Below are 27,490 nucleotides of genomic sequence, written 5' to 3' on the forward strand. Positions count from 1 at the left end.
TCAATATTACAAATTTCACCGTAAGGTTAAACTAAATCAATATTGAAGGGTAAATGATATTATGACATTAAATCCTAAGAGAAATATCAACATATATATATATATATATATATATATATATATATATATATATTTCAAAATGAGTATTGATTTCTGTCACGATGGAGTTTATCATATTGATAAATAGGAATCTTGTATAAGAAATGTTAATTCATTAACTCAATTGGTTATTAATAGGATACAATATGGTACGTTGTTGTTGTTGTAATGGTTGACATTGTTGTGAATTTAATTTTCGTATAATACTATATGATGTATGTGTTTGTGGTTTTATACGTTGTTCTTGTTCTTTTCTTTTTAAACTAGCTGATCTTTGTAATATAGCATAATGTAACATTGCATCATCTGTACACTTTTCATTTGTTTCATTTTGTATATCTGATAAATTAGATTCATTTTCATTTATACTAGAAATATTTTGATTAATTGATTGTTCCATAGATAATTCATCTATTTGTCCAGAAATAAAACCAGTTTCTTCATCAGTAAAATCTGGTTTCCAACGATAAGCTACAGAGAATTGTTTTTGTAAACCATGTATTAAATTTGTACGACGTTTAGTTCCATGCATTTGATTAGTTTTATTATTATTATTATTATCAGCTATGCGTATAGTAGTTTTATTTCGACTAGATGATGGTTGTTTTGATGTATCAATAGTTTCATCATATAAAAGCATACTTCGTTTACGTCGTTCCTCTTGTATTTCACTTAACATTGAACGTAATGTAGCCAATACAAATGTACAACTAAATGACATATGATATAATGCATAAGATAAAAGCATAAAATTACTAAAATTCACATTAATTAATTTATTGATTATATGTGCACGATGAAATATATGTATAATAACTTCACATAATACATGAGGTATCATAAAAGCTAAAAATATTGCTGGTTCATAAAATACTCCATAATCTTCTCTAGGTAACCAACGTAAAAATCCAATACTTATAAATATAACAAATATAGCTGGAATAATACGAGTCACAACAAAATCATAATATATAAATGTTGCAATCCCATGCATGGTTGGTCCACATAAACATATTTTATTAGATGTACACATTTTCTCATATTGTCTTACTACAATCGGTATTGGTATACATAAAGAAAATAAAGCTATAATAATGGATGATTTTAAGATAACTCCAAATACATTACGCATAATGAAATGATGATGTGGTAATATTTCACTAAATAAAAAATTCCAAAATAATAAAAAAAATGGTATTACAATTAAATAACTTGCAAAACATCTTGTCACATGATCAGCATATACAAATGCATGACACCAGCCCCAACGTTTATCTATACTATCAGCTATTTGTGGTTTAGCAACAACAATAACTAATTGGGGTAATGTAGAAAAGATAAGAACAAGAAGTGATGCAGTACAAGCTAATATACGATATAGAAATAATGTACGATCTTGTTTTGGTAATCTATGCTTTTTAATTTGTTTTTGAATTTTATTATTATTTTTTGATATAGATTGATTTTTTTTAGATTGTTGTAATTGTGTTGGTGTCACAGATTCACGACGTATTTGTGCTGCCCATACATATGCAGCAGCTGTTTGCATTAATGCTGGTATAATTACTGTAAAAAGAAAAAATACAAAATACAAAATAATGAGATCATTAGTGAAATATAATGATAGTCATGTTGTTTTTTAGTAGACATGATATGAAGATGTTATTATTCCTTGATTTGAATATAGTAAACTATCATTTCTTACAGAATAATACATATCAAAGTGATTTCTGAGCATGTTCCAAAAAATTTGAGGCTGAAAGGGACTAGAGCTCTCAATAGTGCAATGGTTCGGCATTTACTTGACACCGGGCATACCATCAATATTCTGCACGCTTTTAAAATTATAAGTAGACAAAAAAGTACGACTGCTCTCCGTTTTGCCGAAGAGATCGCGATAAGAAAACTTAAACCGGATTTATGTATTCAGAAAGAGACAGTAATTAACTAATTATTACCCTGGTAATCCATTTTACTTTTTATTTTATTGGTTGGTTGTTTATGTAATCTTAATTATTTTTAAAATATTTATTTTGTGTTATAATCCCCTCCTCTCTCATTACCGAACTCGTAAACCAACTTTTTATTCACACATTTCCGCCCACTTACCCTCTCAAATTTTGTTAGCCTTTCAAATTCCATTCAATTATTACGTAACCTATTTTATCACTGCTTAATTCTATGAACCCCTAACTACTTCTAAAATTATCACACAATGTATAACTCCACTAAACCATTACACCACACTTCCTTAATTGTTATTATTGTAAACCTTTGTCATTCCAATCATTTACATTCATTTATGTCAATTGTTTTACACTATCTCAATGTAAAATTCTACTACACATTTGGTTGTATGCAGCTGACGAGAAACCGAAATATTATGAATTCATACTATTCTGCATCAATATTTGTTATTGCTTTATTTAAATTCATAAAGGGAACTAATTGCATGAAAGTGATTACACATAAGGAATACGTACAGTGAGCGGATTTTCTTATTGTTAACGAAGTTCTTCAAAAATGAATAAACAGATATTTTAATAGTTAGATTCACGAGTCAATTAAATCTAGACCACTATGGAAAATCTGGAAGCATTAGACGGTCCATTTCATCTCAGTATGGGACTACTCAACAGTGCACATCTACGATCCCATACTAGAATGAAACGGACGTCCAGTGCTTCCAGGTTTTCCATGGTGGTCTAGTTTTAATTGACTCAGGAATTCAAATATCAAATTACTATAATATCCACAAAACCTCTTTTTGATTAAAATAGATATTTGATTGAATCAGATTGAAATACTTTCTATATACAAACATATTTAATCAATGTAATACTTTAATGGATCCCAAATGAGAAAAACCTTCCAGTTTAATAAAAGTTAATGAACATTCACTGCACTGTGGTAAGTGTGAAAACTAACTGGGTTTCCGTATATTAAAATGTTACAATATCCTGACCAAAATCTATAGTTTTCTTGGATAGTTACATTTTTCCACTTTACAATATTGTGACGAAATCTTTTTTCATTCTAATTGAACCCATTATTTTATGATAACTTTTATACTCATGACAATATTGTTTATAATACAGTTCAAATATAACAAAAGTCTACTCACATTATAATAATGGTCATTAAAGATTATCAAGATTTATATTCTAGTTTTCTTCACAGAGATCTTTTAGAATCTCGGGTTAGAACTATGTAAATGAAAGAATCATTAGTTTTCAATGTATTTATTTATTTGGACACATGAATATTGGTACAAGAGAGCGCCAATATATATGCGCCACACAAAACAATGAAAATTCGAGAGGAATACAAAGAAAGAAAAAGGGAAAAAAAAGCTAAGGAGCGCAACAAAAAAAAGAGAGAACAATAACGAAGAGATTGGTGTAAGGTAATGTGCTAGTAATCAGGGAACGCAAAGGTACAATCGGAAGAAATCTTTCAGGTAAGGGAGACACAACCACTTTTTATGAAGAAAGTAAAAGAAGGTTACAGCAGGATCGCCACTGGCTTCTATTCTGAGCCATTCCTGATAACGTCTCTAGCCACTGTGTAGCACCATCTCTCAGACCCCAACCAGGGAGTCGTGAAGGACCAACACAAGCCAGTCCTTTGCAGCTTTCTTTCATGCCACAACACCATGTCATGCACTGACCACCTCTCCGCTTCTTCCAACCAGTCCCAGAGTCGGCAAATAATGCACGACGTGGAATTCTCTGGGACGACATTCGGAGAACATGTCCAAGCCACCGAAGTCGATGTTTCAAGATGGCGACACCAATTGAATTACCGTCTCTGTGCCCGAACACACGATGCCGAACCTCTGCATTACTGACATGGTGTTGCCACTGAATGTCAGCAATCCTTCGGAGACAGCGATGATCGAACACAGAGAGTCGTCTAACGTCCTCAACTCGGAGAGGCCAGGTTTCACAAGCATACAGCAGAACTGCTCTCACCGACGCGTTGTAGATCCGACCTTTTACAGCCAGACTAACATCACGAAGGCGCCAAAGATGGCCCAGATTGGCATAAGCCGCTCTGGCTTTCACTATACGTGCATTGATCTCATCACTCACACCCCCACCAGCACTTATGCAGCTACCCAGATACACGAACTTCTCGACTATTTCTATCTGCTCACCATCCGGGGTGGGTACAGGATTGGAATCCTGCCAGTCTTGTAGAAGTACTTTGCACTTTGGAGGTGCAAAGCACATACCATACCTACGGACACTGATTGCCAACTGATTAACTGCGGATTGCATGCCTTGGGCATTATCCCACAGTAAGAAAATATCATCCGCATACTCAAGGTCGAGAAGTCTTTCTCCAGGCAACAGATCCACACCATCATTACTTACATTCATCAGAGCTGTTTCCAGAATGTCATCGATGGCAAAGTTGAAGACGAATGGTTAGATTGGGCAACCCTGCCTAACCCCACTGCTCGAATGGAACAATGGAGAGAGGTGGTTGTATGCCCTCACTCTGCCTGAGGTGTTTTTATATAGGGCTTTTAGGATGTTAATAAACTTCTCAGGCACGCCCTTCTTCAACAGACAATCCCAGAAAACAGTACTGTCCAACGAATCGAAGGCGGCCCTGATGTCAAGAAACAATAGGATTGTTGACCTTTGATAAGTATGGCGATGTTCTAACATTTGGCGGAGGGTGAAGATATGATCAAAACATCCTCGACCAGAACGAAACCCAGCCTGCTCCTCGCGAGTCAATCTTTCTCGGGTTTTGAACAAGCTACGAAGTACGATGAAAGCCAATACCTTGGACGCAATCAGAAGCAGACTTATCCCCCGATAGTTGTTACAGGAACGACGTGAACCCTTTTTAAAGATAGGGACAACTATCGACTCATTCCATGACGTTGGTACACTCTCTAGTTCCCAAACCTTTGTAAACAATGTCGTCAATTCCTTAGCCAAAAAGTCACCACCATCTTTAAAAAGAGCCGGAGGTAAGTCATCTTGGCCAGGTGATTTGTAGCGCTTCAAGAGTTGGAGTTCCTTGCGGACTTCCTCCTCGTTTGATGGATCAGTCGTCACCGGCCATGGAGGGCAGGACAGTCTGACCGATGTTGCCGGAGCAGGAGGCCAGTTGAACTGCCCTTCGAAAAATTCTGCCCACCGTCCAAGACGTCGATGGATGTTAGTGATTGGCATCCCATCATCCTCGCAGATTGTTTCACTCACACCAGACTTCTTGCTGCCAGTGGCTCGGATGAGCTGGAAGAGCTTCCGGTAGTTACCAGATGCAGCTGCTGCTTCCAGCTCATTAGCACGCTTCGACCACCAGGCTTCTCGGTCCTTACGCAAGCTTTGCTCAATTTCCTTACGTAACATCCTTCGTTTATGGTCAAACTCACGGTCACCCGGAGTAGACCGACGGGCTTTAATGAGTTGTAAGGAACCAGAAGAAACCCAGTGCTTAAAAGCGGGATGTTTCGCAAACCCACAACTGACTGTTCCCGCCATTTTCATGGCGTCATGCAATTGCAACCAATGCTCATCTATACTTATCGGTGGAGTGGTAGCTAACCTAGAGTTTTCAATGTACAAATGATGCTACAAGAATGATCAGATAAATTTCCAAAAATATTCAGGTCTTTCAAACCTGAATGGCAATAACTGATACTCATTACTAATGTTCTTAAAGTTTGCACTTAATTTATGAAATATGAAACTCTAATGAAATAATTCTATTTCCTAACAAACTTATACAAAATTACGATTTTGAAAACTTTCAGTGTTCAATTTAATGTGGGATTATTTCATAAAAAGAATATACAAACATTATAGTTTATGTTCCGTAATTCATTCGATCTGTCCATATTGAGTTCAGTTTATTACTTACAAGAAAACCCACAATATATGTTTCACTATCTCTGATTGTATTATAATCACTAATTATTATTGTTATTATTATAAAGCAAAACAGTTGCTTTTATGATTTATTTATATTAGTTAAAATCAAATAGGTGTCGTTTCAACTATTAATTAATATTCATTATGTAATCAAATGAACACCATATAATCAGTTTTAAGAATTGTCAGTGCCTCATTTTGTAAGGAAAATCAATGAAAGAAAATTCAATTGAATCATTGAATTCATGAGTCAACTGAAACTAGACCACTATGGAAAACTTGGAAGTACTAAATGGCTGCTCCATTCTAGTATGGGACTTTTCATCAGTTTGCATCCGTGATCCTGCCTTGAGAGATCCAAACTCAGGATCAATCGGTCTCGCACGCGATCACTTAACTCCTAGACCACTGAGCTGACATCCAACGGTGGAGTTCAATCGGGTCACTTGTGAGATAGTAACTCATTGATGTCAATGGTGGACGGTGGCGCAATTTTATGGATTGGTTCAAGCTAAACATTTACACCATTGGATGCTGGCTCAGTGGTCTAAAGGTTAAGAGTTCGTGAGCGAAACCAAAGGACTCAGGCTCGAGTCCCTTTGATGCAGTATCGTGGATGCGCACTGCAGAGAACTTCCATACTAGGATGAAACGGTCGTCTATGGCCTCCAGATTTTCCATGGTGGAGTAGTTTTCTATTGAGTTATCAATTCAAGCATTGAATTACTATAATATCCACAATACTCTACTTTATCAGAATGATATTTTCTTAAAAAATCAAGTCATTTTCTATAAACTGATTAAAAATTAAAAAACTTCAAACTATCAGAAAACAAAATTCATTTTCATTGTTTTTCTTTCAACAATATTCATTATTCAATAATTTATCTATTAATGATTAATTCATACGTTATTTTTGTTTAAATCTTACGCATGAATCGAATCATACAATAATCTACCGATAATAAATCTCTATGTTGAGGCAGTAGAAAAGACCCTACACATATATACTATTTGTTTATGTAAATAGTAGTTTCCTTAGGCAGGCAAAACAAAGGAATAAATATATATATCACTGTCAATATAGTATGCAACAACCAATATGTTCACCCTATCTGATATCTTACTGATCTATATAGTTATTTATTTGTTTGCTTATTTGTATTTCAGTAAAGAATTGATTAATACTAAATAGTATTGTTCATAATATTTATGTTCTGATTAGATTAGTGATATATACATTCTATAAGTAAATTGTATATGTATAATATAATCTTCTTTATTTTTAAAATTTTTCTCTGTTCAACAATATAATGGCAGATAAGTTAGTTTGTATTAGAAAAGATGAAAACAACCTAAGTGACATTATAAATAATATATTGTTGAAAATAATTTTCCGATTACACCAGGATACTAGGATGAAACGGCTGTTCAAATGCTTCCAGATTTATTATGGTGGTCTAGCTTCAATTAACTCATGAATTCAACTAGTAATATTCACAAAGCCCCTCGCTGATTGTATTTTCCAAAATTAAGAAAACAATATAATTATCTTTGGAATTTCTGCTTATTTTCTCGATAGAATGTCTTTTTTATGTTTTATTTTTAAGAACAGTATTAATTCTGATGGGTGACCTATGCTCCTCTACGAGGGGTAACAAGCGTAAGTATGCTTATAAATTATTCCTTTGTGGATTGCCAATGCCTTAACAGTGCATAAAGTACTGATTTACTATCCCTTCCATCCAATTCCTTTGACTATGTAGATTGTTTTAAAAGAAGAGTACAAAAGAAAACCCTTTTTATGAATATGGAATTTAAAGGAGACATAGCTGTTGAAATCTTAAATTAATGGGATTTCAAAACTTTGAATAAAACGTTCTACGCAGCTAAACTCCAAATTGTTTTCACATTTCCGCCTACCATTCATGGATGTGTTAACGACAAACTTCCGCTTTGGGCCATATCAATATGTGTTTATAAACTTGCTTACTAATGTGAAGCAAGTTGCATTGGCCGCATCTCAGAACACTAGCCGGCTTGGCTTTTAAGAAGGTGAATGTAAAACAATTACTAGTTCTATACAAGAGCCTTTATTCCTTCAATGAATAACTTCAGATAATATGATTCTTGGCAAAATCATATCATTTTATTAATTCGTGTGGTTGAAAATAAAAGATCATATCTTAGATAAAGAGTTTAACTCACTGCTATGTTCAATTTGTCTACTTCAATAAAGTCAAGTTGAATGGTCAAGAATGTGTTTGATTATTGTGTAGATCGATAATTTTATTCTTTTTTCTTCTTATGTTTCAAGAATAAATTTTATTACTTAAAGTAGTTCCAGAAAGAAAGGATTAGTTGACTAATTGATTGCAGTATTTAAGATGAATAAGTTTGGATTAAGACAACTTGTTCCAACACACTAGTCCTGATTATTGTTTCAATGGAATAATTAACTGACATGGTAATTACTTTTACAAGTAGTAAATCGGATGACGGATATAAGAACACAAAGGTAAAAGATAAGAACTTAATTGACACGTAAAATAAATCAATATATCTGTATGGAATACTTCTTATGATTTGTTTACAATCAAATTGACAGTTTGTATGGCATGGATTAAACTTAGTAGTATTCAATGCCAGTTGTTTGATCATTTTCATAAGTTAACTCAGAAACTAGCCTTGTGTGGATCATCACTAAAATGCTGTGACCAATGGAGTTCAATACATGTCAGGCGTGAAACAACTATCCACTGCAAGCAATAGATGAGGACTGCTCAATAATAAGAGCCGACTGAAGTTAAATAGCCAGATCGTTGAATGCCGGTTTAGTGATGCAGAGATCAAGCATTGTTTCACTAGACCGAAAGTCCTAGATTTTATTTCCGGGTCCCTAGTCGCAGACGCTCACGGCTGAGGGGTCTCATACAGAATGAAGCAGTTGTGGTGGTCGGTATTCGATATAATCCTTAACTTCGTATACAGCTCGTCTTGATAACCGTTCTATATAACGCCCCAACGGTATATTAATCAGAAGGCAAGTACGAAGTGTTGATTACATTTATTACGAGACCACACACATATATCCAAATCTACAGATGCGTTAAACAAGCATAGAAGAGTTGTGCCGAAAGGCAAGCAAGCGAGCGAGAGCCATAGCAAGAGCGAGACGAGAGTGTGTGAGTGAATGAGTGAGCGAGTGTTGAATATGAATAACATGGACATATATATACCATGTGAAATGAATGAGTAATCGAATCAAATAAGCAGTTAGTAGTAAGATTAGCAGAGTGAACAAATGCGTAGGCCGTAATCAATATTCAAGCATACGTATTTCATACAAGCATAAAATAATAAGAGTACAATAAGTTGTTATAGTGCGGATAACTTTGTCCGCTAAATGAGTTAGCAAAAGGGCTTAACTGAGTTAAATGAGAATAAACTCAATTGCACGTGAATCGCTCTACAGTCACCTGGCTATTCTAAGTTTTCAATGATGGTCTAATTAAATTCAGTCTGCAATTTAAACAATAAGGATCCTACAGTCTCTACTAATCTCCCTATACTAATGAACAATAATTTACTGAATAATCATTGATGTAAAATATCACAAAATTAACTTCCTATAGTCTGTCAATATAAAACTAATATGATTACACCCCAGAAAGTGAATATATGTCATACATGATTGGAGGAAAAATCAAGATCGTATGCTACTCACGCTCTAATCAATTGAGCCCATGCTCATCATATTGTTAATGTGTTATAAAATGAGTTATATAATTAAACTTTCCATGTCGTCAAATAAAAAAGATGATTTCAAAGTCTTTAATGAAACAAGATTTTTTTTTACTTTCTACTGTTTATGTATTAAACGGAATATGATTCCATCGGATCTTGTACTATAATTAATAACTTTGCGATTTTCATAACTTTATGAAATGCTTGTATTTTAATGTGAATATGTGATTGTACATGTTAACTTTTATACGAAAGCCTTAAAATTGTGGAGTTTTCCGAATATTGTCAGTCCAAGCATATTTGTTGAATGTAGTTCAGCTGTCAGTTTAAATGGCTATTAAAGTATTTGGTTTTTTAATAAAGCGTTTGTAAATAGAGATATTGTTCACTTACTTTTAGCTGACATGTAAATTTGTAAATAGATTCTTCAAGTTATAAAATTCATTTATTCAGTACTATTTCATATCAATGAGTATTACTTTATAAATTGTCTATATTATAGTTGTAACTTTTATACTTACTACTTATTTACACTTCTTACCTCTCGTGAAGAAGTATAGGTCACCCATTAACAATTTCTAGTGAAATCTGTCCTGGACAGTCCTTTCCAGTGGTCTCCAGTTGCTATTCATTCTTTTAATATATGCTTCAAATTCCCGACGAAGTTTGTTATTTGATCTTTCATTTTCCATGTTAATGCTAGCTTTGTGATGTAGTTTGGTGATTTCTTCAATGTGTTCCCTATAGATTTTCAGTACCTTTTCCTAACTTCCCCTTCAGCTGGAAGTTGATTTGTTGAAGAGGAAATCATTAAATTTTATGCAATAATTTTAATAGTTGAGATCAAAAGTCAACTGAACTTAGATCATCATGGAAAACCTGGAAGCACTAGATGGCTGTTTCACCCTAGTATGGGACTCTTCAACAGTGCGCATTCACGATCCCGCCTCGCAAGGTTCGAACCTAGGATCCATCTATCTTGAGCGTGAACGCTTAATATTTAGACCACTGAGCCGGCATCAAACGATATTTCCTGGAATTCTAGTGTGAAGCCGTGACCAATGGAATTCAACCAGGTTTGTTGTGAGGTAGTAACTCACTGAAGACAATAGTGGACGTCGGCGCGATTTCGTGGACTGGTTGAAGTTAGACATTGACACTATCGGATACCAGCTCAGTGGTTTGGAGGTCAAGCGTATGCACAGAAGCCCGGAGGTCCTGGGTTCGAATCCTGAGAGCGGGGTCATGGGTCTGCACTCCTGAGGAGTCCCTCAATAAGACGAAACGGCCGTCCAGTGCTTCTAGGTTTTCCATAGTGGTCTAACTTCAATTGATTCATGATCTCAACTATTAAAGTCACCATAATATCCACAAAATTCCCTTTTTTATATATTAATATATTATTTACACATTTTGTATGGGTAATAGGTATTAAAAATCACGTTACTAAAATCCTTTATCTAGTATAAATACATATGTATATATACTGTGGACTGTTATTAATGTTGTTAAAAATCAGCAGGAAGTGATTAAATCAATAGAGATGATCATTATTATCCATCAGATATTACTAAAACTTTATATTTCCATGATAAAATCTTTTCACTTATGATTATTTTAAAAAAAAAAATGGGTTAGTAACAATTTATGTTGGAATAAAATATCAATTTAATGTTAATTGAATTTTGGTTCGATAATTTAATCCCAATAAACAAATAACATTTAATTGTTGGGTATATGGTTACTCTTTTAAATGAAACTATTTTATTTAATTTAAAAATAAACAATCATTATCACTCAATAATGCATGATTAGTTTTTTTGTTTATAATTCAACTATTAATAGTAATTAGAAACTAGATTATTGAAAGAGTTCTGGTTGGCATTTTACTTTCCTATCATTAATAGATTTTAATTTATAACTTCAATGTAAATTAATCTATGTCTAGTAATGTTGAAGAAAGCACACAACTGCGTCATAAGGCAAGCCCTCACTTCGAATCCTCAAAGCCAAAGGAAAATAGGACGACCAAAGAATAAAGTACGTTGAGAAATGGAGACATACATAAGAAAAATGGACAAAAATTGGATAGAACCGGAAAGGAAAGCCCAGGATAGAGTGGGTTGGAGAATGCTGGTCGGCGGCTTATGCTCCATTGGGAGTGACTGGCGTAAGTAAGTAAGTAGGTAATGTTTTCACATTTGAAACAGTGATTATTACCAATCCTTTTCAGTAGTATTAATAGTTTATATTGATAATTAGGTTGAAAATTAATGAATTTCTAAAATAGAATAGTTCGGTGAAATTATATCAATAAAGCACAAAATATAAAGTCTAAAGAGTATCATTTTAGTAAATAAAAAAGGTAACGAGTAGGAACATATATACCTGTGCATATTGTTAAAAAACGTTATTGTAATTTATTAGTTGAATTCATGAATCGATTACATCTAGATCACTATGGAACACCCGGAAGCACTAGAAGACCGTTTCATACTAGTATGGGACTCCTCTGCATTGCGCACCCACGATATCGAACGCGGGACTTGAACCCAGGACTTTTGATCCCGCGCGCGAAGCCTTAACCTCTACACTACTGAGCCGGCATTCAACGATGTTAATATCTAACCTCAACTAATCCACGAAACTGCGACACCGTGTACAATTGGCTTCTCACTAGAATTCCTAGAAATACCTCTTGAAGAAAGCCACTAGCGAGCATATGATTATTATTATCAGAAGGGGATTTTGTGGAGATTTTAGTAATCGCACCTTGTTAAACTTTCCTTCCTTATTGTAAAGTATCCCAATAGATTGTTACTTGAGGTAATTTTTTCTGAAAACTCTATGAACTGATAAAGAAACACCAAAGTGAGAAGGTTGGCAATAGCAGTATTTTTCGATGCATTTGTTAAATTATATAACAGTTTATTAGCGTAAATAAGTGGGTAGCAAGTTTGATAATCACCAAAACCACTTTACAGATTGGCCAAATGCTAAAGCTGGGAACAATGTATATTATAAATGACGGTGGATTTCAAAGATCGTCATTACATAGTCTTATAGACGATCCACTATTCTGCACTGTGATTACTAAGACTGATGTTGACAAATAATTGTTTTTATGCTGATTGCAATGTCTTATTTGAACAATCTCATATTAAAAATAAAAAGATTTTTGACTTAGAAATATACTGAACTGGGTGGCTGAATTGGAAGTTTTCATTAGTTTTCTAGAAAAAAGTATATTAATGTTATTTTTGATGATTTATAAGTAGATACTTAAAGTAAACATAGATATTTAGTCACGGATTAGTTTCAGTTTAGGGGTGTTTAGAATGGAATAATCATTACTTGTGGCAGTAAATCATGATTATTCTTTTTTACAGAGAATTGATTTGAGTTTGAAATATATCTGTTATTGAATACCAACCAGAAGAAACAATGCTTAAGCGGTTATCTAATGTCCTGACGGTCGACGGTTGGATTTTGGAAGAGTTATAATAGCACACCGATGATGAGTCCTAAACTAGGTTAAAACAATTGTTTAGTGCTCCTACTTTGTTTTCAACGGTATTGAAAATGAATTGAATACATGAAAAACAGCACTTACAAACTAAACGGATAATAAAGAGTATTACTTTTACCTTCAAATGCTCTGGTACGACAGAGGGTGGCGAGAGGCAGCCCTCCCTCTCGAAACGCTCTCACATAGCCACGCGTATACAGCCAATGACAGGGAATTCCTACTTACTGCTTTCTCGCAGAGTGGGTATTGTTAACGAAATTGAGAGAACGAAAATCAAATGTTCAACACATTACCTGGGCTGGTGGATATGGTAGATCCACCCTGAGGCGTTGATAAACCCTGGTTCCAAACCAATGGTGCACATTGGCTTCAGGATCGTGAAGGAATAAATGGTGTATGGACCAATCGTTTGTCACTTGCTACCATAGGGTTGCATTTCCTTACATTACTCCACTGCCTTGTAGATTAGACCTTTGGGTCAAAGACCTTGAGTGTGGCTCTCTAAGAATACCAACTCCTTCAGTTTGGGCACCTGGGCAGTATTATAGCTCATACACAAATCGAGTGACTTGAGTTGAGCATATGTATTTGGTACTCCTTTGTGCCAATATTTATGTGTTCAAATAAATAAATTTATTGTAAATTAAATTCGTCCAACCTTTAAATCACTTAAAAGTTTCATCTTCTTGCTTTAAAACAGTAATGTAAATTAAATTGGTGTTATTTAGTACTATGCATTAAATTAGGATTGGGTTGATAAATATTTTAAAAATTGAACAGATTTATAGTGACTACTAATCTGAGTAACTGTAAACAGAAGTAATTTCAAGGAAGAAAATAACTTGATGTACTTCATTTTGATCATAGTCGATAAACTGTACGCTGACATATAAATCCTTAGACCTACATTATTTAACTACATTTCAAAATGTGCTTTGCTTTGAATATATTAATTTAAGAAATCATTTCTTTATTTATCAAGTAAAATTGTTGGAAAGGCTACTCGAAAATTATTCTGAAAGTTTTACTGGAAAACCATGATCGATGGAGCTTAACAATGTTTATAGACAGTGGTTGTACAATATAATAAGTTGAATGAAGTTTAATATAAGCGTTATTAGATATCAACTCACTGACATTAAACGAATACATGTGTCGTAAAGTATGAAATTTATTGATATAACTTTTATGACGTACTGGTTTCACACTACTGAAGAGTCTCATACAAAAATGAAACAGCTATGCACTATTGTTTGGTTTACAATTGTTGTCTAGCTGAATTCAGTCCATAAAGTGAATAAAATGTCGAATTAAGATCTATAAATACTAAAAACGTGTACTTATTTTGACTGTAAGAACAAGAAATTGTTTCGTAAAAGTTGATTTTGAACAAGTAAGATCTTTTTATTATGAACTCCTTTAATTAAAACCAAAAAGAAACATTTGCTTTTATTTGACTTTGATTTCTCAAAACAGGCTTGTATTTATTTACATTTCTATCGGATCCATCATCGACTTCAATGCTCATTTATGATCATAGTTAAAGATCAAGATTTGAATATTTATGATCAAACATTTACTGGTTTAGTTAGTGTTTAGTTATAGAATCAAATGACTGTCATCAAAATGAAGTTGGATGATTTGTTTTTCCTTTCTTTGTGTTTGCTGATCATTTTTTTTTATAAAAAAAGGTCTACGTTTTATACTTCAGTTGATGAATATAGGAATATCGTGCTATTTGTAATATACTAGTTTAAACGAATTATTAATCAAACCTAGTTTCAAGGCTAACTTTAATCTATTCATATCAGATCTTTTATTTGTTGGGGACATTAGATCCACAAAACTCATATTTTGTAATGTTATCTTTGTGGAGCTTGTATGCGGATGTATGCTTGGGGAGTTCTTACCACCCACGCACATAGTCGATTGACGAACTTATCGACTAAATGTTTAGGAACTTCCATGGTAATATCGATTATATATATTTTGTATAAATACGCTCGATTTGTGTGCTTGATGAACCTGATATCTTCTGGTTGTCTGTAGAATACACTTTCTACATCTTACCAAGACTTCTGAATCGAGTTAGCTGAGTCGGGGACAACGGACCAGTATAGCCTATCGAGTCTCTGAATCCTTGATTCTTCGTTCCGTTCCGAGTAAGACGAATCAGTAGTAGCATTCAAGTTTAATGAACATAACAATATTTTAATCAATTTGTTACCGATCTAGCAAAATAACTTTATGAGAAGCCTAATTCATAATAAAATCAACTGAGATATTACCTTTTTTCTTTCTTAAAGTTAAGATATTTGGTAATGGATTGTGTAAAACAAATAATGACATGTTTTTAAATGTTTATCAATGATTGAGGATCGCTCAAAATCGTTTGTTGAGTAAATCGGAGACAAAGCGTGAACAATGTATTTAGAGAATGAATATCATGGTGTATGGATTAAAAAAATATATTTAAATATATGTTCATGAAATAATGAAACTAAGCCGGAAACTAATGTCAACTATCGAGAATAGTAAATCTTAAAATTTGACTACTATTACTATCATACTTAAGTAGACCAATTCTTAAGTACTTTTAGGTCATGTTGACCTATTGAATTATATATAACTCTGTGTGAAAAAGCACTTGAACAACTATCAAACCAACGATTCTTTTATATATAGAATGCCGCCTAATTTTACTAGTGAACACAGACATGTTGTCTTCAATTGTATCATACGATATTTTAGGATAATGCATACTTGATCCATATTCTAAAACTGTTCAAAGTGTTATAAGGTAGTTGACAAAGTGGTAGCTTACAAGTTAAATAGATAAAACTTTTGTTATGAAATCATTAATATGTGAATGGTCATTTCAAATCAATAATATGACGTCATAAATCAATGTTCAAGGAATTCAATAATAATATTATTTTCAGTTTCATTAATCACCTTATTTCATCTTATTTCCTGTTCCATATCCGCTTCATAAATAAGAAAGCAGATTTTTTTTACATTTATTAGATTTGACCTTAAACTAGTAATTACGTTGCTGATCAGTGATATCATTGAATCGTCTAGAAAGCTAGACTAATTTGTATTTAGTCAAGTATATCTATTATCATAAAAGTATAATTGGAACTGTCAAATGACTCTTAGACTTAACTACCGATATAAATATTCAACTGTCTTTAGAAGATCATTGTTTTAATCATTTTTTTATTTCAATAGTTGAAATCATGAGTCAATTAAAGATAGAACACCATGGAAAAAATGAAAGCACTTGACGGCCGTTTCGTCCTAGTATAGGACTCCTCGTCAGTGAGCGTCCACAATCCCCCGCGGGATTCGAACCCAGGACCTATTGTTAAAAATACAATAATGAATTTGAAAAAACCTGATCAACGGGTATTTGGTATGTCTTACCATAACCGATTGTCGGCTAAATAAAATATAAGAAATAAAATTCGCATCAAAACATCATGTTGTAGTTATTATTGTTAAACTGCTAATGTTTTGTAATTTGTATACATTAAATGAACTAAATTTTATTACATTATTCCAATAAAGTTTAGTGGTCATGTTATGGAAAATTGCTATGTATACTTCTGCAGTATTCATATTCCTAATGGGGTAGAATTTACATTTTACATTATATGAAATTATATATGAAATGAAGGGATGAAGTCAAACATTAGTAATTCTTCACACTATAAGCAGAGATGGATGGTGGTTAGCAGTGGAATTCACGACGCACGTTTCATTCTGTTTGGGACTAGTCAGTTGGATGTACATGAGTCCCAGGGTTAATGTTTACTCCAAGATTCGGATCTAGTCCCATTCGTTATCTACTTAGCTGCTGAGTTCAGATAGCTACATCTTGAGGAATATGGTGAAGTTTTAATTCATTTTTGTATTTGTTATTTGAGTCTTTCAGTTGATGTTTAGGACTGCAATCGACCAGTATCTTATTAACATATGTGCATCCTACACGAATAGCCTCGATATTACCTTTATTCATAGCAACAAATACAAAAATGAGTTAGTAATTCTTGTTTTACAGCATTATTCGCTCTTTATTTCACAATTTATCGGGTATTGTGTGCAAAATTTCTAACTGTGTAGATAAAACATGATAGTTTATTACAGATTTTTAATGTATTGACTGAAATGGCATAAAATACGGAAAATTTAAAACATAATCAAACTTTAATCAGCGAGCCATTTTTAAATCCACAAGAAATATATTGTTCAAAATGTCTCAATACATAATATTGGTAAAAACCACTTATATATTCTATACTTTTAATAATCAGTCATATATGCATTGGGCTTCAGTTCTATAAATATTGATTATTCTTGAACGGATTTGTCTCAAGAAAATACACAACCAGTCATACGAGAATACGACTGTTATTAACAAATTTTGCATTCGGCTATTTCAAAGCAATATAATAATTCTTATAGTTGAAGCCTGTTAATATTACTAATTACTGTCATTTTGTTTGTCACTTCTAAACTGTTCAAATTTAGATAGAAAGTACTGTAAAAATTGTAATGAAGATAATGGTTCATTGTGAATTGATTACAACTGAAAATATTTATCGTCTGGTGTTGTTTGAGAATCTCATCACAAGACCCATATATGTCATAGTTTAATCTATAACAAATCTATGGATCCAGATTATCAAAGCGTTATATACCTGGGTAAAATAACCATTTAATACTACTTGGTTATCCAGCTAAAAGTAATGGATGATAAATCTTTCCATAAATTAAACTATTTCTGAAAATTTCTCATTGTAAGATTATATACATTAAACTGCTGAGACTTCAGAAAACTAACTTAAATAACTATACATAGATATGATATTTCTAATAAACATCATCGTCTACGTTAGTCGATCACTTTTTAGAAGTAATTATCTTATTAAATAAGAAATCTCTTTTTTTTCTTCATAAGTTGACAAGCATTATTGTAGTTTTTAAATTACAAATGGCGCCACCCTTTAGTCTCACGTCAAATGTTAAAATATTTCGTAGGTTAGTTTTTGGGATAGTGAACCAATAAAATATATAATCACTGACATTGTTTCCTTTTGTACTATATAATGTCAGTTGTTTATTTACTTTGAAGAAGTGGCTTACATTAAGTGATAAAACGTCAGGAATACAATGTTTCTACTCATTGGGATATAACAAAAATATATGTATTCTATAAACAATATCACGTGAATAGATGAATTATTTGTTAGTATTTATATAGAATTTTGTTCTTTGAGCTGAATGATTTGGTCGTGAAGCTTTCATCATTATTCTGAAAGACATCATCAGCACAAAATTCAGGTAGTCTTTAGTTTGATTGTTGAAATGTTACAACTAGCCGACCTATTTCATGTGCGTTAGTACAAGAGCTTTATTGAAACAAAATTAGAACATGGTTGATATTACAATAAAGTAGAGAGACCTAAGATTATTGTTGCATAGCCTTACAAAATTAATTAATGTATTAGTCAGGATTTCCCTGTTGAAATGTAATAAAAATCATTGTTTAACAGACTCATATTACATTTGACATTTTTTGATTAATATAGATATATTCTGATATATTGATGCCTTGAATCTTATTGGATGAGGTAATCGTATAAGTTTACCCAATATATGATTTACTGATCTAGTTAGTCATCCTAATTAAGTGGTGAACTATGAATTTCTTTCCGGTAATCAATCAATCAGCCATGCTCGACATTGAGTCCGGGATAGATATGTGTCATCTCAAGTTGCCATACAACATTAGATGAGCAAAAATTAATATGAGAAGATGAACAGTAAAAGATTCAGGTATAATGAATAAGTAGGGGTAATAAAAAAGTCTGAACATGAAAAATATCACTCAAGAGTGAGAAAGTGTGTATAAAAAATATTTGTATTCAAGATGTTAAGAAAATAAAGGTTCAATGGATTCACATCATTATGAACTAGATGAAGACATATCACCCAGTCTTCAGCCAATGGTCACGGGTATTTCGAGGACTTCAACCAAATAGTCTGCTTTTACTAGCTCAACTTAAATAGTCAATAATTTCATCGACTTATATCTCGGTTTGATATAGAACTTCAGTCTAGCTTTCTTTCAACTTACTCTTACATCGTCAAACATCACCTATTAGGATAACCGATGGTTAGGTAAGAGTTTAGCAGATCGACATTTGTCTACAGCAAAAATGACGAAAACAAACCAATCAAACTTTCTGAATTGTTAAAAATAAGGGAAATTTTAAAAAAAACGCCAAGTCAAATAGTCTACGCTATACATTATCACCAACACAATTTAAACACTCTTGTAACATCGACATCATATTCAATGCATTTTCTTAACTGTACACGAAATAAAAGTATATTCTTGTAAAATTACGAATCGATTAGAGTTAAAGTAGTTGTTTCGATAGTTTTCATCTCTCCTTTTTTATTTATTATTAAATTAAATATGATAATCTTGGGTAAATATAGAATAACGTTGTATCAGACTATGATTTATCAGAGCATGTTTATATATATATATATATATATATATATATATATATAGTTATTGTCCAGCCTAACTAATCATGCACTTCAAACATTCAATCATTTGACATACCGTTGAATTGCTTTGTTTTGTTTTTAATTATTACAATATATAGCCAATACACTATCTGAGAGTGTTGAGAGTTTTGTATAGTACTACATCAACTATTGAAAATATGATGACTAGATTTTAAGTTTGTTTTTAAAAACAACACTTCAATGGAGTGTATATATATATATATACGCGATATGATACAAATTAAACAAGTCCAGTAGAACATTTTAGAATAAAGAAGGTTTTGTTTTTATTATTTACTAAAATTTATTTACAAATTGCATGAATAGAATCAATGGTCAATAATAGTAGTAATGATAAAAGTATCTGAATATGAAACTTATTGAAGTTATAATATAACTATGCAAAATTATATAATAAGTTGTCATTGATTCCAATTCATTCGTAATGCAATAATCCGATATCAACAAAAAACAATAACAACAACGACCGGAATTCATTGATTAATTGTTAACTGTCAAATTTTATTTGATATTTTATCTAATAAAATAATCAATGTGAACGGATATTTTTATGGTTAAGATCATGAGTCAGTTGAAGCGAGACCACCATGGAAAACCGGGAAGCACTGGACGGCCGTTTCGTTCTATTGTAGGACTACTCAGCAGTGCGCATTCATGACCCCGCCCCCTGCGAGATTCGAACCCAGGACCTACTGGTTTCGCGCGCGACCACTTGACCACTGAGCTGGCCGGCATCCAATGGTGTTAATGTCTAAGTTCAATGTAATCCACAAAAACTATTGAAATTACTATAATATCCACAAAACCCATCGAATATTTTTATATCGTTAGTTTTGTTAAAATAAGTTATTAAAATTATTTTTGGTGAGATTATAATTTATGGAGGAACCAATCAGACATAAGATGACATGTCTTGAATGTTGGCGCGAAATTCATTTATACATTTGATTAAATAGCACTTTCGTAATGAAAAACTTAAATCTAATTCTTTACATAAATATCAACTATAAATCATAATCTTTATTCATCATATAGGTATATAAACTTTATTTAGCATTGGAAAGTTAGTGAATATTTTCAAGCTAACTTTAACATCGTTCAAATGTTGTTCATAAATTATAGTTTCAGCTTGACTTATTTTATGGTTAGAAGTGAAAGCTAGGACAAGTTATTAACTCTGTTTATAATTTATTGTATGGATCTGCTTGAATCTCAGTGTTGGTGTTTGTATTTGGGATTAAACTCAGTACTTAGAAAGTCATAAGTATTTTGTCTCTTCTGAGTTGTAAGCTAAAAGTATACTGAGTGGAGCTAGATTACTTTGAAATAGTTAAGTATTTTTATGACAAATCTTAAATGTTGACACATGATCAACATTGATGAGTGAATAAAGACTATAGAATTTTCTGCATTAACTTGTAAGTTGTATATATAAACCTGCTAATGTATAAAGTTTTATGTAACGATTGTCAACTTTATTAACACCTCATCATTTCCATAGAAACGCATTCAATGAAAAAGTCAAAAAGATCACTTAAGTTGAATTTCTTTCAGTATGCCTTCTTCATAGTTGTTCTAATGATATTTCTTGTTGTATTCTATAGTAAGTCAATAATACCTCTGCGCTTTTTTGCAAATTTATGAAGGAGAATAAGTCAAAGTGCTTGATTTCATGAAGTTAGATTTATTTATGCAATTGCAATAGAGTTAAGTTTTTCTTTTTATGAAAACCAAGCTGTGGTGATACGTTTTAGGCTTGGTTACTTCTGTCAACGTACATGAGTGAAGTTGTGTGATCTTGGCTTGAGTTTAGTAACATAAATGATGAATTCATTATCAAAGGACTTTACTGACATTGATAGTCTGAACATTTGAATCAAATTGGAAAAAGTTTTTTAAAGGCTATTAAAAAGGAATCTGAACAATAGCAGTAATCTAGTTCCAATATATATCCAATATATACTTGTATTTAATGTTGCCTCACTTGTATATCCCAGTAATGAGACTTATGTCAGCAAGGTTAAATAATGAAACTTGGACCTTATAAGTTTCACTAGCAGTCGAGATCTCCAGCATGTTCAAAACTATTTTGCTACTTCTTAAGCAAAACTGTAGTTAATTTAATATTTTTTTAATCACCGAAATTACTTTTAATTAAGTCTGACATACTCATTCCTTTATGTCCTAAAACGATTCTTCTTATCAATGTCTTAATATGTAAAAATAAGAAAAGATATGTAGTAGCTCAACAAGCAAACGAATTAACCCGTTGTATTATCTTCTTATGATAAATAATGATTGGGTTTATACATAACTAGAAAATTTAATATTGACCTATCAATTTTAAACCTAAAAATGTATGTTCACTCATCACATGGTAAAGGGAGAGTATTTTCCTTGTAAACAAAGAATATTTCAATGTATATTTCCTAGTTTACTAAAGTGTTCATTTTGTCTATTTCGAGAAACTATATCAAATAATTTAGTAATCAGTAGTTTAACATTCTAAGTGTAATCATTGATTGACAGTAATTGATGGTACATTGTGTACTGAATAATGTCATCTTGATAAGAAAAAAAAGATTATTACAGTTTTACATAATCACCTTGATTGCTGAAGCTTCCAAATTAGTATGTATCACAGTCATAAAAGTATAATATTGACTTTGTTAAAAAGATTTAGTTTGATGATATACATGTAAATCCATCAACATTGAAATTTAATGTTTTAAATATTTTGAATTCAAAGAACAAAACTCCATCAAAATCATCCAGCTGAGCTACAAATCTTTTCCATCATCTCATAAGTCAAATATCTTAGATATTAACGTTATCTACAATGATGTTATATCAATTAACAGGTTTCATGAGCCTGGTTTTTGACATATTTGTCAATTACTGTAACTTATCTAAAATGGAAGTAACATTCTTACAGTAAATATTCAGTACCATAGTGTATATAAAATTACTTCTTGTTAAACATTGAAGTATATGCAAACTGAATTACATATTTAGTGCTTTCCAGTTTTGTGGTGATTATATCTTGTGAAACTATCTAACAATAAGTTAATGTACATCTAGATGACGTTGAGGTAATTTCATATTTCAGTAATTTATTTTTTTAATTATTGTGTTATGCTGTAGTTCTCTGTAATCCACAAATTAATATACAAGGTCGATAGTCATCTAGTGACCAGTTAGATTGATAGAATGATGTAAAATTTATCAAACATCCTGCTGGAGTTGTTGCCTTTTTTCTAATGTTTATGAACTATATACAAATATTTGGTTTAAAAAAACACTGTTGATCTTAGCAAAATAAATAAACTAATGAGAGTATTTCCTTACTAGCGTACGCGGTCGTAATTTACTACATTGCTGTTAAATCTATCTGTTACGTATAGTATTGTGAAAGCTTTCAGAAAAGCGGTTCGACTATTATACACTATTTTCGAAACTTTACGTGCTATGAGTAAACACTGAAAATACTCTGATGAGTTTTAGTTCCGAAATTTTATCTTCTATTAAATTTTCTTTCGTAATTTCTCAACGAACGTTTAGTTTAATAATCAGTTTAGGGTTGTGGAGATTGTTGAGTTTTGATTAAGATCATGAATTGACCAGTGTTAGACCATCATTGGAAATATTTAAGCGCGGTATTGCTCGTAGATTGGTTGAAGTTAGGCATTAACACCGTTAAATGCCGGCTACGTCGTCTAGAGGTATGCGCATGAGATTGAAGGTCGTGGGTTCGAAACTCAAGTGGGGGATCGTGAATACCCACTGCCGAAGAGTTCCATACTAGGACAAAACGGCCGTTTAATTTAGTTACTGATATTGACTACTACGCGTATCAGTCAAAATGTAAATTATTTTAATACAACAAAAAGGAAGTTTCATTAATTAGGCATATTATAAAACTAAAAACTAAAACCTTTAGGATTTACAATTGAATACGAGCTTTTATCCGAAATTGATTCCACAAATTTTCATAACAAAAGTGGTGTGTTTTATCATATTACGTTCTAATGTGTTCTCAGTACGTGCGGTGATCGAAATAGAATAGTCTCGTATTTTTTAAATGTTGAAAATGAAAATGACGTTTAGAAAAAATGAGATGTAGGCAATCAATATCTAGTGAAATGTCTAAATGTGTTACTGAAGAATGAATATTTAAGTATTTAGTAATACAACTTCCTATCTTTCAATAATTAATATGATATCGATTTCCTTAAGATAGCATACACATTAGGATGACTGGTGCAGTTCAATAAACCACAGGCTGGTAACAACACAGATTGTTTCAAACATATATTGTTAAACGGTGATTTCTAATAATATGGATATAATGATATTTACTTATATACTAATAAGTATATTATATAGGGGATTGAAGATAACTACAAAAATGTATATAACACCAGTAAAATATCCAAGAAATTCAGCTAAGTTTTCATTAACCATATACCATTGACTGGCAAATGTTTAGTTCGATATCTGACGTACCTATTGATTAACAGTATTTTATATCATATTAAATTGGTTGTCTTTTCACAATGGTATCTTGAAAATGTGTGTCATCTACAAATCGCATCTCTGTTTCTGCATTAGTGTATTTAAATAGTTGAATCCATGAGTCAATCTAAGCTAGACTATCACCGAAGACCTGGAAGCACTGGACGACCGTTTTGTCCTAGTATGGGACTCCTCAGCAGTGCATATTCACATTCCAGTACTTTTAAATCATTGAATAGAACTTTAAACACAATTAATTATTTTGTTTTAATAATCTAGTAATTGGATACCCAGTTTCATGTGACTTTAAAGATTTACTTTTTATAGTGTTTACTGAAAAATGTAATCAATGAATACAATCTAACAGAAAAAGGTAATTTAGAATGAACTAGCTTAAATCATGTACAATGAAACCAATCATTTTGACTGCAGAAAAATTACACTCAGGAGTAATCACTTTTCAACTAAATAGGGTTAATAAATAATGTATTACGTTTTGGAATAATTAATACTGAAAATGACGATTGAAAACACGATTTTTTAAAAACTCATGATTATTCACAGTAGTAACATAAGTATGAATGACCGAAATAGTTAAAGATGGTCAAACATTTTAGTCTAAAATTACTGATATTTAGTATTAACTCTAACCTTGTCCAGACGGCCTGCTTGAATATCTAGGCTACCTGTTCCTATCGTCTAGATATTTCAAATACGTTATCTGTTTACCTGGTTGTTTAAACAGATCATTATGTCAATTCATTGCATAAACTATTTAAGTGCTTTCGTGAACTGTTTACGACCATTAGCTGTACAAGTTACAAAAACTGTACAATGGGAGACATTGTGATGGCTGGTAATATAAGATTGAAAAGAATGAATATTATTCAGATGTTGACTTTTGAAATGTTAATATGTAAGTGGAGATTACTCAATATTTATTGTCTACATTGACCAAGAAATAAGAAACGGAAACTCGTTGAGAATTCTATATTGTACCAAAAATGTAATATTGAATAAAGCTAGTAATAGTGATAATAATAATTGGCACACTTTATACAAGTTTTGTTAATCAAGGAGATGTTCCATTTTAAAATTTAAAGTTCAACTGCATTGATGCTATTAAATGGAACTAAAGATTAGTTTTCACGAAGAAGGTTTCCATTTAAAGTTTCAGTGAAGACCATATGTGTATATTGTAGAATTGTTTGAAAATTATTTGAAGCATTTGTTATTCTGTACTCACTTGATTTCTAATACCTGTGTAACTGATATTCTGTTTTCAAACTTTATCAGTGTTTGCTACATTTAACCCTGTTCACAATTATTCTAACATATTTCGTAATATTAAAGGTGATTTATTATTCTTTAGGTTTTAGTGTACATTTTGTTCATTCATCATAATATATAATAAACTAAATTCAGTAATTTTCAAGTCTGTATTCTGTTTATACTTAGATGTTGTACATTTTTCTTGAGGTATCCAATTTTCTTATTTTTGGAAAGCCGCTATAGAAACTTACGGGGAAATGGCATAAAAACCCCGAAACTCCCGCAAAATAGGGAGATTAGGTATTAATAAATAAGAATTTTGTACTGGTTTTATGACAAGTGTTATATTTTAAGTGAATAATAAAATAAAAAGAACTGCTTTCTTACAAAAAAAGAACAATTAATATCTTAAATTAACAAAAAAAACATTATTAGAAATTATCAGAAGGGGTTTTGTGGAGATTTTAGAAATTTCATTGATTGAAATCATGAGTCAATTGAAGCTGGTTCACCATGGAAGAACTGGAAGCACTGGAGTCCCATACTAGGACGAAAACGGCCGTCCAGTACTTCCAAGTTTTTGATGGTGGTCTAGCTTCAATTGACTTATTATTTCAATCAGTGAAATTATCAAAAATACCAATAACTATAAATAATTTACTACAAAAAATAGTGTTGATTCATTAAATTAAATTATTCAAACTTACAAAGTACTCCAACAACAAAAAATCCTGATAAAAATAATGTAGCTGCTTGACGACAAGTAGGTGATATCTCCATTGTAATATGATATAATCCATAAATTAATTCATCTATAGATGCAGTTGTTTGCATATGTTTATCTAATTTCATCTCATTACTACTACTACTACTACTAGTATTATTATTATTATTATTATTATTATTGTTATCAACAGTATCAGTTGTAGTAATATTAATATTATTTGACATGATTCTTTGTAAATGGACAATGTTTTATGATTGTTATTATTATTATTATTATAAAATACAATTTAAGAACAAAATATTCTAAGTAATTTCAACATTACTATTTATCTCTATGTTCTCCTTTTAATGTTATATCTAGTGTATTATGAATATGAAATACATCGAATTCAATCTTCTATCATTATTGGTTCAAATGATTATTGATAAAAATCAGTGAAATTATAGGTCAATTCAATGTTTTTCAAATGAATTTCTAATATTTATACCTGATCATAATTTTTTTTTTCATTTTTAAAAATTTCTTTTACCGTCGTCCATAGATCATTTGTGTACAGTTACCCCTATTCAATGGATTTTATATGTTTTGCAATGTATACGTTGTGTGTATGTTAGAAGTAAAGGTTTTTTGCAATCCTATGTTACAATATTTTGATTCGTAATTTTTATATAAATAGACATTTCAAATAACGATACTTTATTGGTTAACTATCTGATTTTTATTTTTTTGTTTGTTTCTAAATTAGATACGGTTGATTTTAATAAGTCTGTGGAATGTTGAAGAAGTTCATTTAAGTATGAAATCCTCATGATTCTATAAAACGTACTTGAAGTGTATTAAATACCATCTACTATTATATATATATATATATATATATATATACGGGTAAAATAAAGTGTATACCTATATATACCCATATTAGAGTACTATTTTGGTGCTTACAGTCATTCGGTTTGCATAACCCCAATTGTGGAGGCTTTTAGAAATTTCGCTAATTGAAATCATAAACCGATTGAAGCCAGACCACCATGGAAAACCTGGAAGCACTGGACGGCCGTTTCATCCTAGTATGGGACTCCTCAGTAGTGTGCGCTG

The 27,490-nt window shown here is 31.8% G+C and overlaps 1 protein-coding gene across 1 annotated transcript; it reads right to left on the reverse strand.

The window, feature by feature from the left end:
• Nucleotides 1–214: 214 nt before the first annotated feature.
• Nucleotides 215–26,839, reverse strand: MS3_00006739 (uncharacterized protein; the record flags this gene model as incomplete). Its single annotated transcript, XM_012944790.3, has 2 exons — nt 26,376–26,839; nt 215–1,665 (listed from the first exon to the last, which is right to left on the reverse strand). The coding sequence occupies exons 1-2, from the start codon at nt 26,617–26,619 to the stop codon at nt 215–217; spliced, it is 1,695 nt and encodes a 564-aa protein (XP_012800244.3). The 5' UTR covers nt 26,620–26,839.
• Between the last annotated feature and the right edge of the window lie 651 nt (nt 26,840–27,490).

Source organism: Schistosoma haematobium, chromosome 2, assembly GCF_000699445.3.
Source record: "Schistosoma haematobium chromosome 2, whole genome shotgun sequence".
In the NCBI taxonomy this organism is placed as follows: domain Eukaryota; kingdom Metazoa; phylum Platyhelminthes; class Trematoda; order Strigeidida; family Schistosomatidae; genus Schistosoma; species Schistosoma haematobium.